This window comes from Grampus griseus (genome assembly GCF_964374135.1).
Source record: "Grampus griseus genome assembly, chromosome: 2".
Lineage (NCBI taxonomy): Eukaryota > Metazoa > Chordata > Mammalia > Artiodactyla > Delphinidae > Grampus > Grampus griseus.
The window spans coordinates 32,956,157-32,980,890 of NC_139018.1; the positions used below are offsets into that span (position 1 = coordinate 32,956,157).

A 24,734-nucleotide genomic window follows, 5' to 3' on the forward strand; every position below is an offset into this window, starting at 1 on the left:
CCAAAGACTTTTAAAATTTTTCTTTTTATCCCACCAAAGCAGTAAAGAAGTCCAATTGAATATTTTTGAGGGGCCAAAAAGCAAAAACCCAGGGGAACACACTAGTGAGGAATATTTTCCTGATGTTCTGAGGTTCTCTTGCTTTTTGTCCTGCGTCTTTTGCATGCTGACCCTTGGATCACCTCCTACCCCATTCTTGTTGCATTTTATGACAAATTCTTGGTTGAAGATAGGCTGGGAATAGATTGATTGCTTGTATTTTTCTTATAAGGATATTTTGGGGTTTTTTTAAATCTATTAACAATCATTTTATTTTACTTGCTTTTATCTTATTTATTTTTTAATTTTTTTAACATCTTTATTGGAGTATAATTGCTTTACAATGTTGTTAGTTTCTGCTGTATAACAAAGTGAATTAGCTATATGTATACATATATCCCCATATCCCCTCCCTCTTGCGTCTCCCTTCCACCCTCCCTATCCCACTCCTCTAGGTGGTCACAAAGCACCGAGCTGATCTCCCTGTGCTATGCAGCTGCTTCCCACTAGGGATATTTTGATTTGAACTCATTTTAACTTGTTGCTAGTCCTTTCAAGATACTGCTCATCTCATTTGGGTGTGTGTAATGGTGACCATTTCTCTGGAGGAGTGGAGATGGTGGCACCTCCGCTGTCAAGCTTGAGGCATTCTTACGTACAGGTACCATCAGTCCTCCAAGAAGAAGTAAGAAATTTCTCCTTCAGGGAATGTGTTGAGGGCAGGAAAAAAAACATTTCAGGCATTGTTGGTAGAGTGGAACTCTGATCTTAAAAGGAGTTAGAGTCCTTTCTGCTGTTAGACATGGGGCTGTAAAAAGTGCCATATTGTGTGGTTGGCTTTTCGCTGAGCCTCTAGTAATCTGCTTTCTCTCCACCTTATTTTCCCCTCTACACCTGCCGCCCCAAATTCCAAAATGGAACCATATTTTTCAAAGTGTGGTTTGAAAGTCACTTGCATCATAATTAATTAAGGTTGCTTGTTAAATTCAGATTCCTGGGCCCACTTCTCAGACTGAATTAGAATATCTGGGGATGGATCCTGAGAATCTGCCTTGTTTTTTTGTTTTTTTTTGTTTTTTTTTGCCCATGTGGCTTGTGGGGTCTTGGCTTCCCCGACCAGGGATTGAACCATGCCCCCTGCCGTGGAAGTGCGGAGTCTTAACGACTGGACCGCTGGGGAAGTCCCAATCTGCATTTTTTAAAAGTCCCAGATGATTTATCATGCATCTTACCCATGGAATCATAAACAACAGGATCTTTGACATTATCTTTATATCTTGACTGTGAGGGGGAACTGCTCCTAAGCCTTTTCTTCCTGATGAACAAGACCATTCTCAACAGGAGGAGCCAACTGCAGAACCCCTGCTGAGGAATTACAGTTAATGTAGCTCACTTTCTGAATTTCAGGTGTCAGTCTATCCCTCTGAAAGGATTTTTGCACCCAAACATGAAGTATTCAGTTTTAGTAGCTGCTGCTACAGGTTTTTGGTAGCTGCACCCCTAAACACCCTAGGAGCAAGATTCCTATGTACCTACCCTCCCTGTGTGAGAGATAGGAGTTCCCTGCCCAGAAACTAAGAGAAAAGTTAGTGACTCTTGTGGAGCCCACAAACAGACCTCTGTAGAGTGGCCAGATTGCAGACATAGGAGCTTGGGTGGGAATGGGATGGGCCCAGATGCCTGTCTTGGGCAGACTCCTGCAGGCCTGACTAGAATCTGCAGAGGAAGTTCCTGTTAACAAATGGAAAGGGTGTTGCCAGAGGCCCCAGCTTTCCTGTCAGGGATGCCTGAGCTGATGCAATCCCCTGCCGCTGTGGCTGACCAAGTTTCTTTTTGTTGAGTCTTGTTCCCACCCCCAACTCCTCTTCAGTCCTACAGATACTGGTTTATTTGCACACTCCATGCTGATCTTGAATTGAAAGGCTTTCATTGTTTTTGAGATCAGTGTTTAGATAACACCACATGCCTGTGGCAGCTAGGACACCCTGTAAAGGAAATGCCTGGGCTCTAACAGCCCCATCATTTATGCCCTGTATGTGAATGACTGTGGCCTGTGTTTAGGACATTATAAGAACATTGCTTTGCAGGGATTATTACTTGGGGACTGCAGGAGTACCAGGCTTCTCCTTGATGTTTAGAGTTCTAGGGACCGTTTTCTAAGTCACTTCTCTCTTTACTTCCCTTCCAAACATAAGAGGATTAAAGTCTTTTGCCTAAGCTTTGTTTCCACACATACCTGCAGTACTAGAGCGTTCTTCCCTCTGGTGAGAAGACTGCTTTGGGGGACACAGGACTCACTGTGGCTAGTGGTGGTGCAGAATGTTTTTATGATTAGGCCAGGTTGGCAGCTTCCTTTGCACTGTGGTCCAGGGCCTCCTTTTCCCATGGGATATCTGCTTTCTTTTTTAAAAAACATTATAGTAGTAATCTCTTTAATTTGTATAGCGCTTTGCCAGTTATAAAGATTTACACCACATATTTCATTATATCTGTATAATGATATAAAGAATATATTAAAGAGTCTTCAGAACCAAAATTAATATCAGAGTTTCAGAGAAAAGATGACTTCTTGGATTTATGGTTAATACAACAGCATGTTGAAAAAACCAGAGTTGTGAATTCAATTATGTCAAATGGTCAAACATGCTAACACTAATAGCAGGAGTAATTTATTCTCTATAAAACCTATAGACACTATTATAATTGTAAATTACTTTTAATTCCTTTTTTTTTCCTCTTTTGGTTGTTTACAGGTTTTGTTTTTGTTTTTTGGTTCAGTTTAGTTTTGTTTTTGAGATATCTCCTTTCTTGTCCCCTTAAACTTCTCCATCACTCTCTTGCCAGAAAAGAAATAAAAGAAAATGTGTTATGTTCATTCAGTGTTAAATTTCTTCTGGTAACATATAGCTCTTTAAGTTTTCACTTGGTAAAATGCTATTAAAACTTCTTCCTTAAAAATGTTTCAAATAAGTCTGGCAGGCTCTAATTTATGTATCTCAAGGCCCTTTCCAGCTCTGATTCCCTAAATTTGTAAACTTTTTTTCTTAAATTACTAGAATCTCTTTTCATGACCACGGTGTCTTGTGAAGCAGAGTGAGTTAATAGCACTGATGTGGCCCTCATTTCTATAGCATTCTCCAATGCATATACTTTTTTAAAAATAAATTTGTTTATTTATTTTTGGCTGCGTTGGGTCTTCGCTGCTGCGCATGGGCTTTCTCTAGTTGCGGTGAGCGGGGGCTACTCTTCATTGCAGTGTGTGGGCTTCTCATTGCAGTGGCTTCTCTTGTTGCAGAACACAGGCTCTAGGCACACGGGCTTCAGTAGTTGTGGCGTGCGGGCTCAGTAGTTGTGGCTTGCAGGCTCTAGAGCGCAGGCTCAGTAGTTGTGGTACACAGGCTTAGTTGCTCCATGGCATGTGGGATCTACCTGGACCAGGGCTTGAACCTGCATCCCCTGCATTGGCAGGCAGATTCTTAACCACTGCACCACCAGGGACGTCCCTCCAGTGCATATACTTAATCTCACTTTCTTACCAGTAATTTCGTGTTCCAAGAATTAAAGAAAGAAAAGTTGGTTGACATGGACAATGAACCGTCATCCCTCTATAATAAAATAGTGTCCGGGTAATCATAATCAAGGAGCCTGACTACTAGAAAGTTAAAACACACACCATTTGTTACTTAGTACTGTATAATTGTTAATGTTCACTGCCATCCTAGTTAACACATTGTAAGTATCTTCTGAGTCATCAAAATAAATTATTTGGAACCATACTGTGTGACTTTTAAAAAATGTTATGAACATTATGAAACTACAGAAGAATACTGCGTGAACCAGATCATACCACTCTCTAGTAGAAGGTGGATAAATGGAATTATATATATTAGCCAAAGTATATTTTAAAGCTAAATATAAACTCTTTGGGAATTGTAAAGGGAAACAAGTCATCTTGCTTTTCTAATTGTTGTAACTGCTTGCTCTGTGTTTAATTTAAAATTTTCTTTAATATTTATTCTTGAGTTGTGCCATATGGAATATAAAAATTCTCTAAACAGATTGAAAATTCAAAAATAAATGTGTAAGCAATAAAGTGATTATTGTCTTTTTAAAAATCCAGAATAAACTAGAATATCTTGTTTTGGCTGATGGTTCTTGTATCTCTAATTCAAAGGACAAATATATTCCTTAAATACCATCCATGATTAGCCAGTTAGTGTGGACACCACTGACTTCCCAGGGTCTTGACAAGTATCTATTTGCGTATGTAGCTCTGGTAAATAAAAGAACTAATCATTTTAATATGTCTCTTCTTTCAAGATGCTTGTATTATCCTTTTCCTATAAATTTACTGGTAATTTGCCTTTCAGAGATTGAAGAGGGGAACCACCAGGTTAAATGTTAAATGTTAAATGTTTAATGTAATCAAGGAGTCATCCCCGTCCTCTTTATTACCTTCTAGCCCACTGCATAAAAACAACTTTCTACCAAAATTCAGATGTGCAAGCCTGACAGGAGGTCCTGGTACAAAATGCAGTGTTTTTTGCAGACTCTGGTCCAGCCCGCCTCATGCCTGAACCCTGTGCTTTCTGCCTTCCAGTTCTCTCCTGCGCTATGGGGGCAACCTATCCCTCCAAAGTGCCATGAGTGTGCGATTCAACAGCAACGGGACCCAGCTCCTGGCCCTGAGACGTCGCCTGCCCCCTGTGCTCTATGACATCCACTCCCGCCTGCCTGTGTTCCAGTTTGACAATCAGGGTTACTTCAACTCATGTACCATGAAAAGCTGCTGTTTTGCAGGAGATCGTGACCAGGTAAGTGCCTTCTGCCGCCTGCATCCCACACTCATGCTTTCCTCTCAGATTGTTCTTTCTGTACTGGTCTTTATTTCTCTTTAGCCATGTCAGGTAGAAACAGGTGAGGGGAAACAATAAGTGTCTGGAGACATTCTGGCTTAATAGTGAGTTTTTCCATCAGAGCTGCCTTTGGGTAATATGTATGAGGCACACACCATAAACCACAATATGGTTCTGAGCAACCTAGCTCTGCCAAGTTTGTGAACAGACTTTAAGATTCTAAGAGTGTGTCATTTCAAAAGAAAGGAGGAAGTCCATGGAAAATTAGCCTGCCAAAAAAAGACACCTTTTTTTTTGTATCAGTGAAACACAATGATGTATGAAACACTGTAAGTACCCTCCAAGAGACACACATCCTGAATAGTCCCTTGGAATGGCACCTTTTTCTTGGATGAAATGGGCTGAGCAGCTTTGTTTGAGAGGAAGCCAGATGCTGACATTTTTCCTTTTTATTGCCAGTATCACAACTGGGAAGGAGAGCCCAAGCTGTGAGTTTCCAGCCTTTTCACAGTCTTACTGGGAATCGAGATACTGATGTTGACTTAGAGCTGGCAGTTTAGAAACATACCTATACCTTTGCTATACCTGTCTCTCTTGGCCATAGAGTTCTGAAGTGGGTGTCAGTGAATGGATCAGTTGGACTGGTCTGAGTAATCAAGCTGAGTAAAAACAAATATAAAGTAAGATTGATCAAATAAATGGATAAATTTTTTTTTTCTTCTCAAACACAATAAATCTTATTGCCGTTTCACATCTAGATTGGAAAAATAGAAACCTTAGTCTTGCTAATTCTTAGTGTTCGCTTTGGATCCATCAATTATGTTAAACTTTGACATATAATTCTCACATGCTGTACTCCACTGCTTTAAAGTTATTTGTGGGCAAGGGGCATAAAAGAAACAGTTCTTTGAGAACTTGTGAAGACCCTGCTTTTTGAAGGCAGTAGCTGGGGTTTTTCTCCCTAGCTGAGGTAGAGGCTCCCCGACATCATAGCTTAAAGATTAGCATATGTAGTAGGAGCACAATAAATGCTTTTTTACTTGAGTTGCATGTTAAAGAAACTGAGAATATCTTTTAAGTTGTCCAGGCTAGGAATTTCCCCTTTTATAAATAGAGAATATATATCTAAATTCAGAATTTATATTTGTCAGAGTCCTAGGGCCTACTTAGCTGCAATCTACACTTAAAACCACTAGGTGGCTTCAGTTATATAAGCGATATCTCCTTGGAGAGGCCACAATGCCTGATAGACTTAGTTTTTATAGACAGTTTGTTTCTTGGGTAGAAAGAAGCAGTTTCTAGAGATGATGTGACTCACAATAGAATAGGTAATTTTTTGTTCTGCAGAATGGTTGATTTAGTTTCATATAGCTATGGAAATGACAACCAAGCCCCTGCCTCCCTGTCTACCTTTCCTCCTTGCTTTTGTTGATTTTCTGTCTTCTGTCATGTCAACCTCTTATGCATGTGATTTTATTTCATTGAACAATAAAGAGCAGGCACTAAATGTAGAAATGTAGTGGTTTATTAGGTTTTATTACCAGAGACACAGGCCCTGAGAGAAAGGAGAAAGAGGTGAAGGAGAATGGATGTTGTGTTTTCTTTTAGTTCCTATGTTAGCAGCCAGAGCCTGCCTGCATGGAGTCCTTAAAAGACCCAGAACAGGGCTTCCCTGGTGGCGCAGTGGTTGAGAGGCCGCCTGCCGATGCAGGGGACACGGGTTCGTGCCCCAGTCCAGAGAGATCCCACATGCCACGGAGCGGCTGGGCCCGTGAGCCATGGCCGCTGAGCCTGCACGTCTGGAGCCTGTGCTCCGCAACGGGAGAGGCCACAGCAGTGAGAGGCCCGCGTACCACACAAAAAAAAAGACCCAGAACAAAGGCCTCTAACCAATATGTAAGAGCACATAGGCCATGGTTTCTCCACCTTGGCACTGTCAACATTTTGGTCAGATAATTCTTTATTTTGTGGGGCTGTCCTGTGCATTGTAGGATAATTAGCAGCATCCCTGGCCTCTCCCCACTAGATGCCACTATCATCTCCCCCAGCTGTCACCCAGACAACCAAAAATGTCCCCAGACATTGCCCCTGATTGAGAACTTTTGACCTAGGTTATAATTACCCACTTTGAGATACAGGGGGACAGGTACAGATACTGCCATAGGCAGAGCCACACAAGGTGTTTTGTGGTGGTCCTGGTTATGTACATTGACAAGATGTAGTTGTTTTGGCCTTTCAGGTTATATATAATGGTAAAAACATTGAATGGCTTTTGATTTTCTCTATTCAGATTTGACTATTATGTATGATTTTTGTCCTATGGGAAAAGTTTGTGGGTAATATATCCTTTCTGACAAACTAGACTGCTTTTTGGTTGGGATAAGTGGTTTGCCATGGATAGAGGAAGATGGGAAGTCATTGAGTCTAACTTCAAATCCATTTCAGAGTTAAAAGTCTATTTATATTCCCTATATAGATTATCAGAAGTACATAACCTAGGGAATAGGAAGTACAGAGATTTATGTTTGGCTGTTTTCTTCACTTCTTAGGGACTAAGAAATGTAGCTAATTCATCATTATCTTGTCTCCAATGCCTGGCACACTGAGAGCACAATAAATATTTGTTGAAGTGAATCTTGAGTACTTTGGTCAATGTGTGGTTTTTAGCTTTCCAGGCCTAAGCCTTGTATAACTGTAAGTCAGGATTGATAAGTACCTGTTTTTCTGCTCAACTTCCAGGAGCTTTAGGAGGATGAATTAAATAATGGATTTTCAGTGAAACTAATCTACTGAGCTTATACTTTCTAAGTGTAGCATAGGAGGCCAAAATTATTGTCTCATTCCTGAAACATGTCTCTCAAAGGTGATTTATGGGCTCTGACTTTCCACACTCAGGGCTAAAGCAGCAGCTGCCACAGTTACAGTATGATCTGCAGGACCGATAGGTATATTCTTTGACTGATTCAGACAGGATCTTTTTAGCTGCTTTCAAATTCCAAAGCCTACCCTTTCCTTATATCGGTCTTTATATTTGATCTTTTTCTTGTATGCTTTGAGTACGCCCACAGCCCGAGGCTCTGTGCTCTGGAACTCTTCATTTAGTCATAGGCTGGGTAAGTAACCATCCCAGAGAGGAATCTGCGAATTTCCATAATAGGAATGAACATGGTCAAGAAAGGCAGTAAGCGACCTATCTATCTGAGACAGTCTTCTGGCTTTTAATTACACTATTACTCAGTCCACACAAATCAAACCATTATGCCAGAGAGCCTGTACTTCCTATAAGACTGTTCTAGGTTCACTAAGTAATTCATTAGCCCCAAAATGAAACTAACATTTCAAGATCAGAATAAAGCATAAAACCGACTGAGCCTACTTTGTGTCTTCCCCATACACATTGCCACCATTGTAGATCAATTCTAATTATAGAGCTATTAGAGATCATTTTGTACAACCCCTCCTTTTACAGATGAGAAAACAGGATTAGAGAGGGTAGGTATACAAGTTAAGACATGTACAAGTTTGAGTAGGACTAGAACCCAGATTTTTGAGCTCTCAGTGGAGACTCCTTTTCACTGTACAGAAGGTCACAACGTAATGCCTGAAGCAAGGCAAGCAGCAAAAATGAGTGAGTTGGGCTAGAAGTAAACATTAGTGAGTAGTGGGGACCGTGGCCAGCTGGAGAGCCCACCCCATCCTAAATCTAAGTGAATGCCGTATAAATGAAGCTTTGACGCAGCTTCAGCCCATTGCTGCCAGGAGGGCCTTTGGTTTTTTCGAGGGAAGCCAGAAGTAAAGATTTGTTACGTGAAGTTTCCTGGTTTTTAAGTATTGCAGCAAATTCATACTTCATTGTATGAATTAAACAAACCTGTGAACCATAACACCTATTCTTTATTAGAGCCACCAGTTTCAAACCTCTGTGCTTCAGCAGGATGTTTTTCTGTCATGTTTAGTTTCATGGTCTGTCACTAATTCATAGGTGAGTGGAGACACATTCCTTTTTCCTGTTTCCTACTGAACCCTTCCTAACTTCATGCCTTTTCATCCCCTCCATCTTATAAAATAAGAAAGCAGATATTTACTGAGCATCTGCTGTGTGCCAGATGCTGTGGTAGACACATTCACGTGACTGCCAGTTCATACCCTCTTTGAGATTTTCATTCAAACCCCTGTATATACACTCTGTCATCCCCACTTTTGGCTAAGAATACGTGGTTTGTTTATTGCTAGTATAATCTTATTCAAGTTCGATAACTTCTATCATCAGATAAGGTGACATGAGTGACATCAGATTGATTGGGCATCAACAGGAACAATTAACCCCAAATAAAGCCTTAACTTTTTTTTTTTAAAGGCAGCCCATCTTCTAATCTTGCAGTATAGTGAGGAATCTTTTAGTAAAACAACAAACAGCATTCCTTCCTCGAGGCTGCCTGAACCCAAAGGTTCTCCTCCTTGCTTTTGTATCATACTTGGATTTTTTTGTTTTTCATTTTCTCTCTGAAGCCTGACTAGGTACATTCTGGCTCCCAAGTTTCACACTCCCCTCTGTATACTTAGTGAGCCAATCTCTTAACAGGGTTAAAAAAGAAGGCCAATTTTCCACCTGCTAGCTTTTCTGGCACACACTTGTAAGACAGCACCCAGCTTTTGTTCCCTTTCTTTCACAATTCCTTAAATGGCTCTTGCCCTAGATTGCGAGAGTCCAGCAGAGCACCTCAGGCTTCTGGGAAATAAGTCTTTCAGGCTAACTGGTTTGTGTGGCCTGGAAATGGACAGTGTGGTAATTTAAGTCTTCTCTTTCGTTAGTCTCATCTAACACCTGGCCTGGTAATCCCTACATCTTGCCGAAAGTCGGATAGGGAAGGAAGGAGAAAGAATAATAAAGTTTTCTTGAAAGGGCTGAGCCCTGGAGTGTCTGAACATTGGGATCACTTACAGAGGTCTTTCTCTTGAACTTGACAGATGGCAGACCCCTAAAATCATGATAATTAAATCATCATATCTCATCCCCTGGAGAAAAGAGCTGACTTGTACACTGTGAATCCAACAAAACGGCCTTGAATACATGGCTTGGCCTCAGACATTACGTCACCACTCAACCTTTCTGTGTTGACATTATACGGGTATAATAGAGGTGTAGGAATTCACCAGGAAGTGCACTCCAGGCCAGTAAAGGAACCTAGAAAGTTATAACTCCGCTTTTTTTTTTTCCTAATAACTCCATGCAGCCCTGATTAAGCTCACGTGGGGGCCTGGCATGCCATATGTTCTCCTGAAATAAAGGCACACCTTTAATAGGGGAGATTCAACTCTCAGATTCTATCCTTTGACTTGCTTTGTATCTTTAAGCTAACTTTTTCTTCTTCTCCTTGCCTTTCTTTTATATATTTTTTGCTCTTTAGCTTCTAAGCACTTTCATGTCATACTAATCCTCCCAGCAACCTTTGGGTATAGTTGAACAGGTTTCATCTCCATGTGAAACTAAGGTCTAGAGTAGTTTGAAACTGCAGATCTAATCAGTAGCTGAACCAGGACTAGGCTCAGTCCATTGCCTATGATTGTACCCTCTTCCTCATAGACCTGCTGCCACCTGTGTTTTCAGATCAAGTGGCAATAGCCTCTTCCGTGGGCTGATGAGGAAGAGCTGAACACAGTTATGGCAGAGGAATTCCTTGTTGTATGTATTTTTTAGGTGAATATTTTAGGAGACTCTCTACTTTATAAAGAGAAGGTAGCATGAAAATAACTTGTTTATTAAATCAGCTATTTGTAAATCTTTTTGACTCCTGAACCTCTTCGAAAGTCTAAAAGCTTTGAACACCATTTCAGAAAAATGTACATATGCACATCGTTTTGCATGTAATATTAAGGAGTTTATGGAATTCCTGAAAACTAGGGATTTCAGGTATTAGCAATCCTGGATTAAGATTTTACTCAAGGATTAAACCATCTTTTAGTTCATTTACTGATGTAGAACTTAGAAAGCTTACAAGGTTTTGGAGTATATGCACACCTGCTAGATATGGTCTGGTTTTCAATTGTTAAGCTGAAAAGGACCACTAGGTGACCTGATTTCCTCTTAGGAACAAATGGAATTGATGTGATCTGGTGATACAACATGGCCGTGCTCCTTTAATATATAGTTCCTGACTAGGAGTTTGGGCTTCACTAGGAAATCCCTGGTAGATATTAATGATGGGAACAGAGTATAACCTGCTCTGCCTGCCGCATTCTCCTTGTAGTGTTTAAGTAGCTTTACCTCATTTTGGGGTATCTTAAAAAAAGGGAAAAGGGAAATAATATTCCTTCCTCTGAAAGACTGGAGACCTTTGCTTGAATAAACAATATAAATACATATTTGCAGACTGAAATGAGTGATGCCATCTCCCCACTTCCCAGTCCCCAAGTATAAAAACTAAGGCCCACAGAGGAGAAATTGATTGTTGAAGGCCATTTGGTTGATGACCCCTCATCTTGCCCAGGTTTCCAGAAGAGTTTTGCCAAACAGAGATTCATCTTTAAGTAATGCAGCCTACTTTGTTACAAGCAGCTGTTAGAGATTTAGAGCATTTTTTTAATTTCTTCCCTACTGATTATTTGACAGTTATTGGCTGTCTTTATGGAACTTTTTTATTATTATTAATAGAATTTTTCCTACTCAGAACCCATAAAAGTTAGTTATTTTAATAAACCAAAGAATCCAGGAGCCTAGTGGAGCTGAAATGGCAAATGATCCAAAGAAGCAACAATCACGTGAAACTTCACATGCAAAAAATAGTGTTAATCTTATGGGTATGCATATTTGTGTGCTTTTATTGGTAGCCAATGGAATTGTATTTTCTCTGACCACAAATAAAATCAGATAAACCTATGGCTTCGGCCATTTCCAAAGAAAACTTTTCCTGTTTGCTTTGGATAGTATTTGTGACAGGCTCTGGGTATAAGTGATATGATCAAAGGTATATTATATACCAATTGGCAAACCTTTTACTGAAAATAATCTTATAGAGGGCACATCACAAAATGGTTCAGTCACATTTTTTTTTCCCCTTCTGACAAAGGTCAGGGAGAAATGAGAGCTGTGTTTGATTTAAATGTTAAATAGCAGTTTCTGCTGTTGCTGATCCAGGCTAGAGAGCCATCTGGTTTTTCTATCCTATTCAATACAGTTAATTAGACAGGCGTGCCATTTACTGGAGAATAATTAATCAGTTACTATGGGAGGAACCTTAGAGAGAACTGTGTAAATTGATCGGTACTCAGTGAATAATAGCTGATTGATATATCTCTTTCTCCATCAGCAGATATTGGGGAATATTAACTGCTGTGCACACACACTTACACACACATATCATATACATATATTTTACTTAGAGAAGTGGAGCGGAGAAATTGAGCAGAAAGAGATTTCTCTGTTAGCAAAGAACCTAAGACATATTCTGGGTTATTTTTGGAGTATATCAGTAGATGGTCTGTTCCTCCTGCATGCTAGAACTTTTTCCTCTTTTTAACGTGGATTTCGGGTGGGTGAGAAGTGGGAGGCATTTTTTTGGTTTCAGGAGTTCTTGGAGGGGACGCTGGGCATTACAGCAGTCTACCAGAGTAGGGAGTATTATGTGACTGTTTTCTCTAAAGGTTAATAGATTGACAGAGGACATGTGGGCAAATAAGATAGTGACAGGGTGCTAATATGGGGGGGGGGTTGGTTTTTTTTTTCTTTTTGGTCGTTGTTGGTGGTCATGGTGGTAGTTCCTTGAAATCTATTAAGAGGAGCAGTTGTTGCTCTGTCCCTGTGCTTGAACAAATTAATATCTCCATACTGACAGTGGATTAGATAAAATGCACTGGCTTTAGGTTAGCTCTACTTAAGATGACTGGGCTGCATCAAGATCAGTAAACAGGCTGCCCTCTTGGGCTACGGAATGAATGAACAGTGAGAGATGGGGTTAGAGTGTAACCAACCTTTAACCTTTGTGGCCAGCTGGGAAGGATTGTGGATGGTGTGGATCCACACAACAACTTATGCTCATTTTTGCATTGGTATCACGCATCTTACCCACAAAGCCAAGTTAAAATTAAGTATGTCTTCCACTCTCTGATCTGAAGTAGGCTGTGGGTCTCCTACCTCCTCCTATCCCCCATGCCTCAAAGCATTTGGGGAAATGGGGCTTCTATTGCCTAGATAATGGACTCCCTAAAACATTCTTTCTCATTCGGAGCCCTGCCCCATCTATCTCTGTGAGGATACAAGGTGAAACACTCATGTGAAGTGAGTTGGTTTTTTTTTTTTAATTAATTTATTTATATTTTACTTTTGGCTGCATTGGGTCTTTGTTGCTGCACGTGGGCTTTCTCTGGTTGCGGTGAGCGGGGGCTACTCTTCTTTGCAGTGTGCGGGCTTCTCATTGCGGTGGCTTCTCTTGTTGAGGAGCTCGGGCTCTAGGCACGCCGGCTTCAGTAGTTGTGGCTCGTGGGCTCTAGAGCGCAGGCTCAGTAGTTGTGGTGCATGGGCTTCGTTGCTCCGCGGCATGTGGGATCTTCCCGGACCAGGGTTCAAACCCTTGTCCCCTACATTGGCAGGCGGATTCTTAACCACTGCACCACCAGGGAAACCCCCTGAAGTGAGTTTTTAATTTGTCACTCACCCCTCAGTCAGAGGCTTCAGCCTCCTTCAACTGGGAGGAGAGGAATCTTTCCAGCTGCTCTGATGATGTTAAATGTATCTCTGGACTCAGTCCACTTGAAATGATGTTTATTTCTGCAAAGGTTTAAAAAGAAAGAAAGAGAAGGGAGGGGAGGAGGGAGAGAAAAAAAGAAAGAGAGATAAAGGAAGAAGGAAAGAGAGGAAGGGAGGGATGGAGGGAGAGAAAAGAGAAAAGAAAAAAGAAAAGAAAAAGAGCTCCTTTGGCTGCCTTGTGGTTTTTTTGTTGTTGGTGGTATTTGTTTGTTTGTTTGTTTGCTGCTGCCACACGCATGCAGGATCCTCAGTTCCCCAACCAGGGATCAAACCCGTGCCCCCTGCAGTGGAAGCATGGAGTCTTAACCAATGGACCGCCCCTACCTTGTATTTTAAAATAGCCCAGAGCTCTGTCCCTTCTAGAATATTCTTCTGTTCTTCTCCCAGATAGCCATATAACTTGCTCCCTCATTTCCTTCAGGGCTGTACTCAAAATGCCATATTATCAGAGAGGCCTTCTGTGACTACCCTGTATAAAATGAAACTAACCACCCCCAGCACTCCCTACATGCCCCAACCTGCTGTTTAATTTTTCTCTGTAACGCCACCACTGGACACATTACATACATATATTCTTTTTAACTTTTTTTCCCCTACTTACTCTTCACTCACATTATATATGCATAAAATTCTTTTCCTCTCCCCACCCAATAAAATGTAAGTCACATGAAGGTAGGGACAGGGTCTTTCTGATCAGTCCTTTCTCTGGGACAGTGCCCAACGCTGTAGACATAGTAGACATTCAGTAAATACTTGTTTAATGAATAAACGGATGAACTCATTTTTATTTCACTCTCTCAGCGGTATCCTAGGCAGCCGACTTTTAATGTTGGAAGGGGCCCAGCAGACAACCAAGAAATGCCATAAATGAATTCCTCAGGGCAGTTTTGTGATTCTGGTGTGTGTGAACAGTTAAACAGTCTGACTAGCCGGCAGTGGGTCGAGACCCCTTCCTTGGAAATTATCCTGAGCTGTTCCCTTGTGGTGGCTGCAAGAGGAAGAAAGGGTCAGCAGTTGCCCTTGTCTCTGAGAGGAAGCCTGTACATGGTACTCATTTTCCACCTATTTCTGGAGCTGTCATACTAAATCCAAGAGGCCTCAACTCTGTGGGAGTTTTTTTCCTTCTAAGGAAGGCTTGTGCGTCAGCTTTCTGTCTGGGAGTCCCCTTTTACCTTTTCATGGCTTTCCCTGGTGAATAGTTGAGCAAATGGGAAAACACTGATCCTTTGCAATGAAATAGTAAAACCTCTGATAAGCCCAGCCTTGGTTCACTCTTTTTTTTTTTTTTTTTTTGCGGTAGAGGGCCTCTCACTGCTGCGGCCTCACCCGCCGTGGAGCACAGGCTCCGGACGCGCAGGCCCAGTGGCCATGGCCCACGGGACCCTCCTGGACCGGGGCACGAACCCGCATCCCCCGCACCAGCAGGCGGACTCCCAACCACTGTGCCATCAGGGAAGCCCCACTCTTTTTTCAATATTTATTTTTTGTTTGTTTAGTTTGGGGAAGATATTGGGGAGGGGGGTGCACAGGGTAACAGGAATTCTCTATTTGAAGTTTTATAGCCTCTTTTAAACACAGAGCATGAAATGATGAGCTGTTGAATAATAAATATGTTTTATATATAAATTATTAGTACACAGTTCTTTTGTGTTCCCTCCCCCATGTGTCTTAATTTGGATTCAAGTTTCAGGTGCAAGTAATTTATTTGGAAATGCAGTAAATATCAGAGGAGTGGAAAAGTGAAATAGGGGAAAGAAGGATGATTTAGTGAGCCAACTACTACTGTGGGCAATTGGAGTTTGATTCTGAGGGGAAAGGGTATAGAACACACACTTCAGGGTTATTCTACCTGGGATCTAGGCAGCTGGGATATGAGTCATTGCTGGAGCCTGCTCACAGGGAGTGTTCATTCCCTAGAGTACCCTGCAGCCTCCTGAGCTTTCGAGAAGCCCTTAGGCAAAGAGATATGGATACTGGCAGTTGGAGATCAGGTACACTAAGCAGTAAGGCCTGAGGGACTTGAGCAGGGTATGAAGGAGTGAGTTACCCGTGCTTCCTGTTTCTGTTAAAACAGTAGACTACATGAGCACTTTATCTTTCCTCTTTCCTTTGCCTTTTCCTACCACATCTTTACCTGTGGGTGGCTCAGGGCTCAAATCTATCTTGCCTTGACTTTTGTGAATCAACAGGAACCTTGTTTCTCATAATGGCACCTAGTGATCTCGACTTCATGGCAGGGTAGCTGTGTACCTACATGTATATTTTCTACTTGGTTTAAACTCCTTGAGAACCCGGGTATTACCTTATATATCTTTGTAAACACCAGAGTGCCTGGCATATAAGTGCTCGGTTCGTGTGTAATTAATGAATTTTTTCCCCTAACTATTGATAGTAGGTAGTTTTGCCAAACAGGCTGTGAGAGAAAAGCCTTTGGGCTCCTGAATTTTAACTTCCTAACTTCAAACAAGATAGTGTCATTAAACTGCAGGGAGTTACTGGATGGACCCTAAGTCAAGACAATGAAGGTTCATCTTTTCGTTTTTTCTTCTATTTTTAAGGGGAAAATATTTAAGTATAATTGTAGTGATAAGTACATTAACATTGTTGTGTAACCATCACGAGCATCTATCTCCAAAAGTTTTTCATCTTGCACAAGTGAAACTCTACCCATTAAACACTAACTCCCCTCCCTCCCCTGCCCCCAGCTCTTGGTAACCACCATTCCACTTTGTCTTTATGAATTTGACTACTCACTTACTCTAGGAACCTCATAAGTGGAATCATACAGTATTTGTCTTTTTGTAACTGGCTTATTTCACTTCGCATAAGGTTCAAGATTCATCCATGTTGTAGCTTGTGTCAGAATTTCCTTCCTTTTAAAATCTGAATACTATTGCATCGTGTGTATGCACCGCGTTTTGTTTATACATTCATCTCTTGCTGGACACTTGGGTTGCTTCCCTCTTTGGCTGTTGTGAATAAAGCTGCTATGAACATTGTTATATAAATATCTCTAAGAGATCTTGCATTCAGTTCTTTTAGCTATATACCCAGAGGTGGAATTGATGAATCATATAGTGATTTTATTTTTAATTTTTTGAAGAACTATTTTCTGTTTTTTTTTGATAGTAACCATCCTAATGAGTGTGAGGTGGTATCTCCTTGTGGTTTTGATATTCATTTCCCTAATGATTAGTGATGTTGAGTATCTTTTTGTGTGCTTATTGGCCATTTGTATATGGCCATTGTACATTTCTTCTTTGGAAAATGTCTGTTCAAGTACTTTGCCCAGTTTTAAAATCCTGAGGTCTTTGGTTTCTGTTGTTGAGGAAACTTTTAAATTGAAGTGTAACACGATTAGACTTTGAGTTTCCTTATTTTCAACATACTTATGTAGTGACTCGTCAAGCAACTGTGAGCCAGCAGTTTAGGGATTTTCAGCTCTGATCTGGCTTACATCATTCCTTCACAGAGTAATCATAGACTCTTAGAACTAAATGAGCCTCAGAGGGTATCTTAGTCTGTTATGGCTGCCATAACAAAATACCATGGACTGGGTGGCTTATAATTTCAGTAATTTCTTTCTCACAGTTCTGGAGGCTGGAAGTCCAAGATCAGGGTGCCAACCTGATTGGGTTCTGGTGAAGGCCGTCTTCCTGGTTGCAGCCTGCTGACTTCTCACTGTTTCCTCACATGGCAGAAGGGGCTAGGGAGCTCTGCCGGGTCTCTTTTACAAGAGTGCTAATCCCATTTATGAGGGCTCCACCCTTAAGGCCCAATCACCCCCCAAAGGCCCCACCTCCTAATATTACCACATTGGGCATTAGGATTTGAACATGTGAATTTGGGGGGACACAAACATGTAGACCATAGCAATGAGCAACCAGATGAGGAAACTGAACCCACTTCTTTTTCCACTGTGCCCTGAGCCAGATCACCTAACCCCTGTGGATAGCACTTTCTTCATCTTTGAACATGAGTCTCTTTCCCTCCTTTCTCATGTTATTACTAGTGTTTTGAAGACTGGTAAATTGATTTTTAATGATTACAAAGTATTTAGTAATGTATTCATTAGGCATGAGGTTGTGTATATGTTGGACTTACACTTTTTGGATATTTGCAGTGTCATTTTTAAGTCAGAAATTTACTTTTAGAATGGAAATGCATTTCTTTTATTTATTTATTTTATTTTACTTTTGGCTGTGTTAGGTCTTCGTTTCCGTGCAAGGGCTTTCTCTAGTTGTGGCAAGCGGGGGCCACAATTCATCGCGGTGTGCGAGCCTCTCATTGCGGCATCTCTTGTTGCAGAGCACAGGCTCCAGACGCGCAGGCTCAGTAGTTGTGGCTCACGGGCCTAGTTGCTCCGTGGCATGTGGGATCTTCCCAGACCAGGGCTCGAACCCGTGTCCCCTGCATTAGCAAGCAGATTCTCAACCACTGCGCTACCAGGGAAGCCCAGAAATTTTCTTTAGAAAACTGTAGGCCTTTATTTTTCTGGGGGAATAAGCAGATGGGACCAAAAGGTAGGAAGTAATGCTGACCTAAACTTAAAGCAAAGCACTTTTGTTAATCTTTGGAAATAAATGAACTCTCAGAATTGCTCACTGGTTGCTATTAGACAGTGCTCTTATGAGTCCTAATTAAAATAGATCTGGCTTAGTGTCCTCTCTTTCTGAGATCAGGCAGTTTGAAGCTGCCTCATAAAAGGGGATTGCTTACGTCTCTGTCATTAACTCATAGCTGGGTTGGCAATGGCTTCCTGCTCAAAGATGTAGATGACAACAGGGAAATTCAGGATGCTTGGGCTTGCATAACAGATCTCTTGGGAAGCTCCTAAATTTAAAAAAATTTTTTGAGAGATTGGTTCAAGATGGCAGAGCAAAAAGACGTGCTCTCACTCCCTCTTGTGAGAACAGCAGAATCACAACTAACTGTTGAACAGTCATCGACAGGAAGACACTGAAACTCACCAAAAAGGATACCCCACATCCAAGGACAAAGGAGAAGCCACAATGAGACGGTAGGAGGGGCACAATCACAATAAAATCAAATCCCATAACTGCTGGGTGGGTGACTCACAAACTGGAGAACACTTATACAACAGAAGTCCACCCACTGGAGTGAAGGTTCTGAGCCCCACATCAGGCTTCCCAACCTGGGGATCCGGCAACAGGAGGAGGAATTCCTAGAGAATCAGACTTTGAAGGCTAGCGGGATTTGATTGCAGGACTTCGACAGGACTGGGAGAAACAGACACGCCACTCTTGGAGGGCACACACAAAGTAGTGTGCGCATCGGGATCCAGGGGAAGGAGCAGTGACCCCATAGGAGACTGAACCAGACCTACCTGCTAGTGTTGGAGGGTCTCCTGCAGAGGCAGTGTGTGGCTGTGTCTCACCGTGAGGACAGGGACACTGGCAGCAGAAGTTCTGGAAAGTACTCCTTGGTGTGAGCCCTCCCAGAGTCTGCCATTAGCCCCACCAAAGAGCCTGGGTAGGCTCCAGAGTTGGGTCACCTCAGGCCAAGCAACCAACAGGGAGGGAATCCAGACCCACCCATAAGCAGACAAGTGGATTAAAGTTTTACTGAGCTCTGCCAACCAGAGCAACAGCCAGCTCTACCCACCACCAGTCCCTCCCATCAGGAAACCTGCACAAGCCTCTTAGATAGCCTCATCCACCACAGGGCAGAGAGCAGAAGCAAGAAGAACTACAATCCTGCAGCCTGTCGAACAAAAACCACAATCACAGAAAGATAGAAAAGATGAAAAGGCAGAGGACTAGGTACCAGATGAAGGAACAAGATAAAACCCCAGAGAAACAACTAAATGAAGTGGAGATAGGCAACCTTCCAGAAAAAGAATTCAGAATAATGACAGTGACGATGATCCAGGACCTCAGAAAAAGAATGGAGGCAAAGATTGAGAAGATGCAAGAAATGTTTAACAACGACCTAGAAGAATTAAAGAACAAACACCTAGAAGAATTAAAGAAAAAACAAACAGAGATGAACAATACAATAACTGAAATGAAAACAACACTAGAAGGAATCAGCAGCAGAATAACTGAGGCAGAAGACCAGATAAGTGACCTGGAAGACAGAATGGTGGAATTCACTGCTGCGAAACAGAATAAAGAAAAAAGAATGAAAAGAAATGAAGACAGCCTAAGAGACCTCTGGGACAACATTAAACGCAACAACATTCGCATTATAGGGGTCCCAGAAAGAAAAGAGAGAGAGAAAGGACCCGAGAAAATATTTGAAGAGATTATAGTCGAAAACTTCCCTAATATAGGAAAGGAAATAGCCACCTAAGTCCACGAAGCGCAGAGAGTCCCAGGCAAGGTAAACCCAAGGAGAAACATGCCGAGACACATAGTAATCAAATTGGCAAAAATTAAAGACAAAGAAAAATTATTGAAAGCAACAAGGGGGCTTCCCTGGTGGCGCAGTGGTTGAGAGTCCGCCTGCCGAGTTCGTGCCCCGGTCTGGGAAGATCCCACATGCCGCAGAGCGGCTAGGCCCGTGAGCCATGGCCGCTGGGCCTGTGCATCCGGAGCCTGTGCTCCGCAACGGGAGAGGCCACAACAGTGAGAGGCCCACGTACCGCAAAAACAAAACAAAACAAAAAAAGCAACAAGGGAAAAACAACAAATAACGTACAAGGGAACTCTCATAAGGTTAACAGCTGATTTCTCAGCAGAAACTCTACAAGCCAGAAGGGAGTGGCGTGACATATTTAAAATGGTGAAAGGGAAGAACCTACAACCAAGATTACTCTACCCGGCCAAGATCTCATTCAGATTCGACAGAGAAATCAAAAGCTTCACAGACAAGCAAAAGCTAAGAGAATCCAGCACCGCCAAAGCAGCTCTGCAACAAATGCTAGAGGAACTTCTCTAAGTGGGAAACACAAGAGAAGAAAAGGACCTAAAAAACCAACCCATAACAATTAAGAAAACGGTAATAGGAACATAATATCGATAATTACCTTAAACGTGAATGGATTAAATGCTCCAACCAAAAGACACAGGCTCGCTGAATAGATACAAAAACAAGATCCATCTATATGCTGTACACAAGAGACCTGCCTCAGACCTAGGAACACATACAGACTGAAAGTGAGGAGATGGAAAAAGATATTCCATGCAAATGGAAATCAGAAGAAAGCTGGAGTAGCAATACTCACATCAGGTAAAACAGACTTTAAAATAAAGACTTCCTTGTTACAAGAGACAAGGAAGGACACTACATAATGATCAAGGGATCAATCCAAGAAGAAGATATAACAATTATAAATCTATATGCACCCAAGATAGGAGCACCTCAATACATAAGGCAACTGCTAACAGCTTTAAAAGAGGAAATCAACAATAACACAATAATAGTGGGGGACTTTAACACCTTACTTAAACCAATGGACAGATCGTGCAAACAGAAAATTAATAAGGAAACACAAGCGTTAAATGACACAGTAGACGAGATAGATTTAATTGATAGTTATAGCACATTCCATCCATAAACAGCAGACTACACTTCTTCTGAGCATACACGGAATATCCTCCAGGATAGATCACATCTTGGGTCACAAATCAAGCCTCAGTAAATTTAACAAAATTGAAATCATATCAAGCATCTGTTCTGACCACAATGCTATGAGATTAGAAATCAGTTACAGGGAAAAATAACGTAAAAAACACAAACACATGGAGGCTAAACAACACGTTACTAAATAACCAAGAGATCACTGAAGAAATGAAAGAGGAAATAAAAAAATACCTAGAGACAAATGACAGTGAAAACAAGACAATCCAAAACCTATGGGATGCAGCAAAAGCAGTTCAAAGAGGGAAGTTTATAGCAAGACAAGCCTACCTCAAGAAACAAGAAAAGTCTCAAATAAACAATCTAACCTTACACCTAAAGGAACTAGAGAAAGAAGAACAATCTACAGATTCAATGCAATCCCTGTCAAATTACCAATGGCATTTTTTACAGAACTAGAACAAAAAATCTTAAAATTTGCATGGAGACACAAAAGACCCCGAATGGGCAAAGCAGTCTTGAGGGAAAACAACGGAGCTGGAGGAATCAGACTCCCTGACTTCGGACTATACTACAAAGCTACTGTAATCAAGACAATATGGTACTGGCACAAAAACAGAAATACAGATCAATGGAACAGGATAGAAAGCACAGAGATAAACCCACGCACCTGTGGTCAACTAATCTATCACAGAGGAGGCAAGGATATACAATGGAGAAAAGACAGTCTCTTCAATAAGTGGTGCTGGGAAAACTGGACAGCTACATGTAAAAGAATGAAATTAGAACACTCCCTAACACCGTACACAAAAATAAACTCAAAATGGATTAGAGACCTAAATGTAAGACTGGACACTATAAAACTCTTAGAGGAAAACATAGGATGAACACTCTTTGACATAAATCACAGCCAGATCTTTTTTTGATCCACCTCCTAGAGTAATGGAAATAAAAACAAAAATAAACAAATGGGACATAATGAAATTTAAAAGCTTTTGCACAGCGAAGGAGACTACAAACAAGACGAAAAGACTACCTTCAAAATGGGAGAAAATATTTGCAAAAGAATCAATGGACAAAAAGTTAATCTCCAAAATATATAAACAGCTCATGCAGCTCAATATTAAAAAAACAGACAACCCAATCGAAAAATGGGCAGAAGACAGACCTAAATAGACAGTTCTCCAAAGAAGACATACAGATGGCCAAGAAGCACATGAAAAGCTGCTCAACATCACTAATCATTAGAGAAATGCAAATCGAAACTACAATGAGGTATCACCTCACACCAGTTTGAATGGGCATCATCAGAAATGCTACAAACAACAAATGCTGGAGAGGGTGTGGAGAAAAGGGAGCTGTCTTCCACTGTTGGTGGGAATGTAAATTGTTACAGCAACTATGGAGAACAGTATGGAGGGTCCTTAAAAAACTAAAAATAGAATTACCATATGACCCAGCAATCCCACTATTGGGCATATACCCAGAGAAACTGATAACTCAAAAAGACACATGCACCCCGGTGTTCATTGCAGCACTATTTACAGTAGCCAGGTCATGGAAGCAACCTAAATGCCTCTCGACAGAGGAATGGATAAAGAAGTTGTGGTATATATATACAGTGGAATATTACTCAGCCATAAAAAGGAAGGAGATTGGGTCATTTGTAGAGACGTGGATGGATCTAGGGACTGTCATACAGAGTGAAGTAAGGTAGAAAGAGTAAAACCAATATCATATATTAACACATATATGTGGAACCTAGAAAAATGATACAGTTGAATGGTTTGCAGGGCAGAAATTGAGACACAGATGTAGAGAACAAACGTATGGACACCAAGGGGGGAAAGTGGCGGGCTGGGGGGAGGGGCGTGGTGTGATGAATTGGGAGACTGGGAGTGACATATATACGCTAATATGTATAAAATGGGTAATAAGAACCTGCTGTATAAAAAAATAAAATTCAAAAAAATTTTTTTTGAAAAATTGTGGTAAAATATACATAACATGGAACTTACCACTAAAACCATTTTAAAATGTACAGCTTCGTGGCATTAAGTACATTCACATTGTTGTGTAACTATCACAACTGTCCATCTCCAGAACTTTTTCATCTTCCCAAAGTGAAACTCTGTACTCGTTGAAGAGTAGCTGCCCATTTCTCCCTTACCCCCAGTCCTTGGCAACTACCATTCTGCTTTCTGTCTCTATGAATTTGACTACTCTTGGTTCCTCATGTAAGTTGAATCATACAACGTTTGTCTTGTTGTATATGGCTTATTTCACTTAGCATAATGTCTTCAAGTTTTACCCATGTTGTAGCATGTGTCTGAATTTCGTTTTTAAGGCTAAATAATATTCCATTGTATGGATATATACCACATTTTGTTTATGTGTTCATCCATTGATGAACATTTAGTTTGTTTGGCTGTTGTGAGCCTTCTGCTCTGAACATTGGTGTACAGATATCTCTAGTCCCTGCTTTCAATTCTTTGACATATACCTAGGAGTAGAATTTCTGGGTTATATGGTAGTTCTATGTTTAACTTTTTGCAGAATCTCTATACTGTGTTCCACAGTGTGTGCGCCATTATATAGTCCCACCAGCAATGCGCAGTGGGTACCAACTTCTCCACCTCCTCACCAACACTTGTTTTCTGTTTGTTTGCTTTTGGTAATCGCCATCCTAATGGGTGTGACGTGGTACCTCATTGTGGTTTTCATTTTCATTGCCATAATGATCAGTGATGTTAAACATCTTTTCACATTATTGGCGATTTGTATATTTTCTTTGGAGAAATGTCTGTTCAAGTCCTTTGCCCATTTTTGCCCATTTCTAAATCAGGTTGTTTGGTTGTTGCCAAGTTTTAGCCAGTTAGCCTTTTGATTTGCAAATACTTTTAAGAGAGTGTTTGCTCTGTGGTGCCCTATGAATATATGTTCATTTATCTTGTTTATTTTTAAAAACCTTTTTCTGTATAGATAGATAGGTAGATAGATTATCAATCAATACATAAGTAATAAATAGATTTTTTTTGTCCCAACAGTATATCCTTTCAGGCTCTGATGACTTCAACCTGTACATGTGGAGAATTCCTGCAGATCCAGAAGCAGGTGAGTGTATCCCGAGTGTGAACCTGCTGCTAATGTTGGCTCTATTGACCTCCTGCGTGCTGTGCCCTGAAAGGGCAGATCTTTAGCAGTAGAGGAAGATATTTCTCTTTTAATACAAAAAATTTTTTGGAAAGTGACCAAAGTAAATTTTAAAATAAAAATTAGGAGCCAAATTTAGCTATAACCTTCATGCATACTCTTATCTGACATAATCATGCTCAGCTTTTTTTCCTCCTAAGAACTTTTCTTTAGACTTCATAGATCTCCTTTATGTCCATTTTCCTCTCTCCTGTTTCACACTTGGAGTATTATTACCTTGCTTTTTACATGCTTTTCCTTTATTATTCATGTGCACATTCCTGCTTATGACTCTACAAACAGTTGGTAGGGCCTCTGCCTTTCTTTTAGCCTCCCTGGTGATGTTAGGTAAAGGGAAA

At 41.1% G+C, this 24,734-nt stretch overlaps 1 protein-coding gene across 2 annotated transcripts in view; it reads left to right on the forward strand.

Annotated features, from left to right (window-relative positions):
* The window catches only part of DCAF5 (DDB1 and CUL4 associated factor 5), a 98,089-nt gene that overhangs the window by 48,479 nt on the left and 24,876 nt on the right, over positions 1-24,734 (forward strand). For both annotated transcript variants that reach the window (XM_082647934.1, XM_082647935.1), the window contains exons 6-7: positions 4,640-4,853; positions 24,231-24,297. In XM_082647934.1, coding sequence (XP_082504060.1) covers positions 4,640-4,853; positions 24,231-24,297 — 281 coding nt within the window. The remainder of the gene's footprint in view (positions 1-4,639; positions 4,854-24,230; positions 24,298-24,734) is intronic.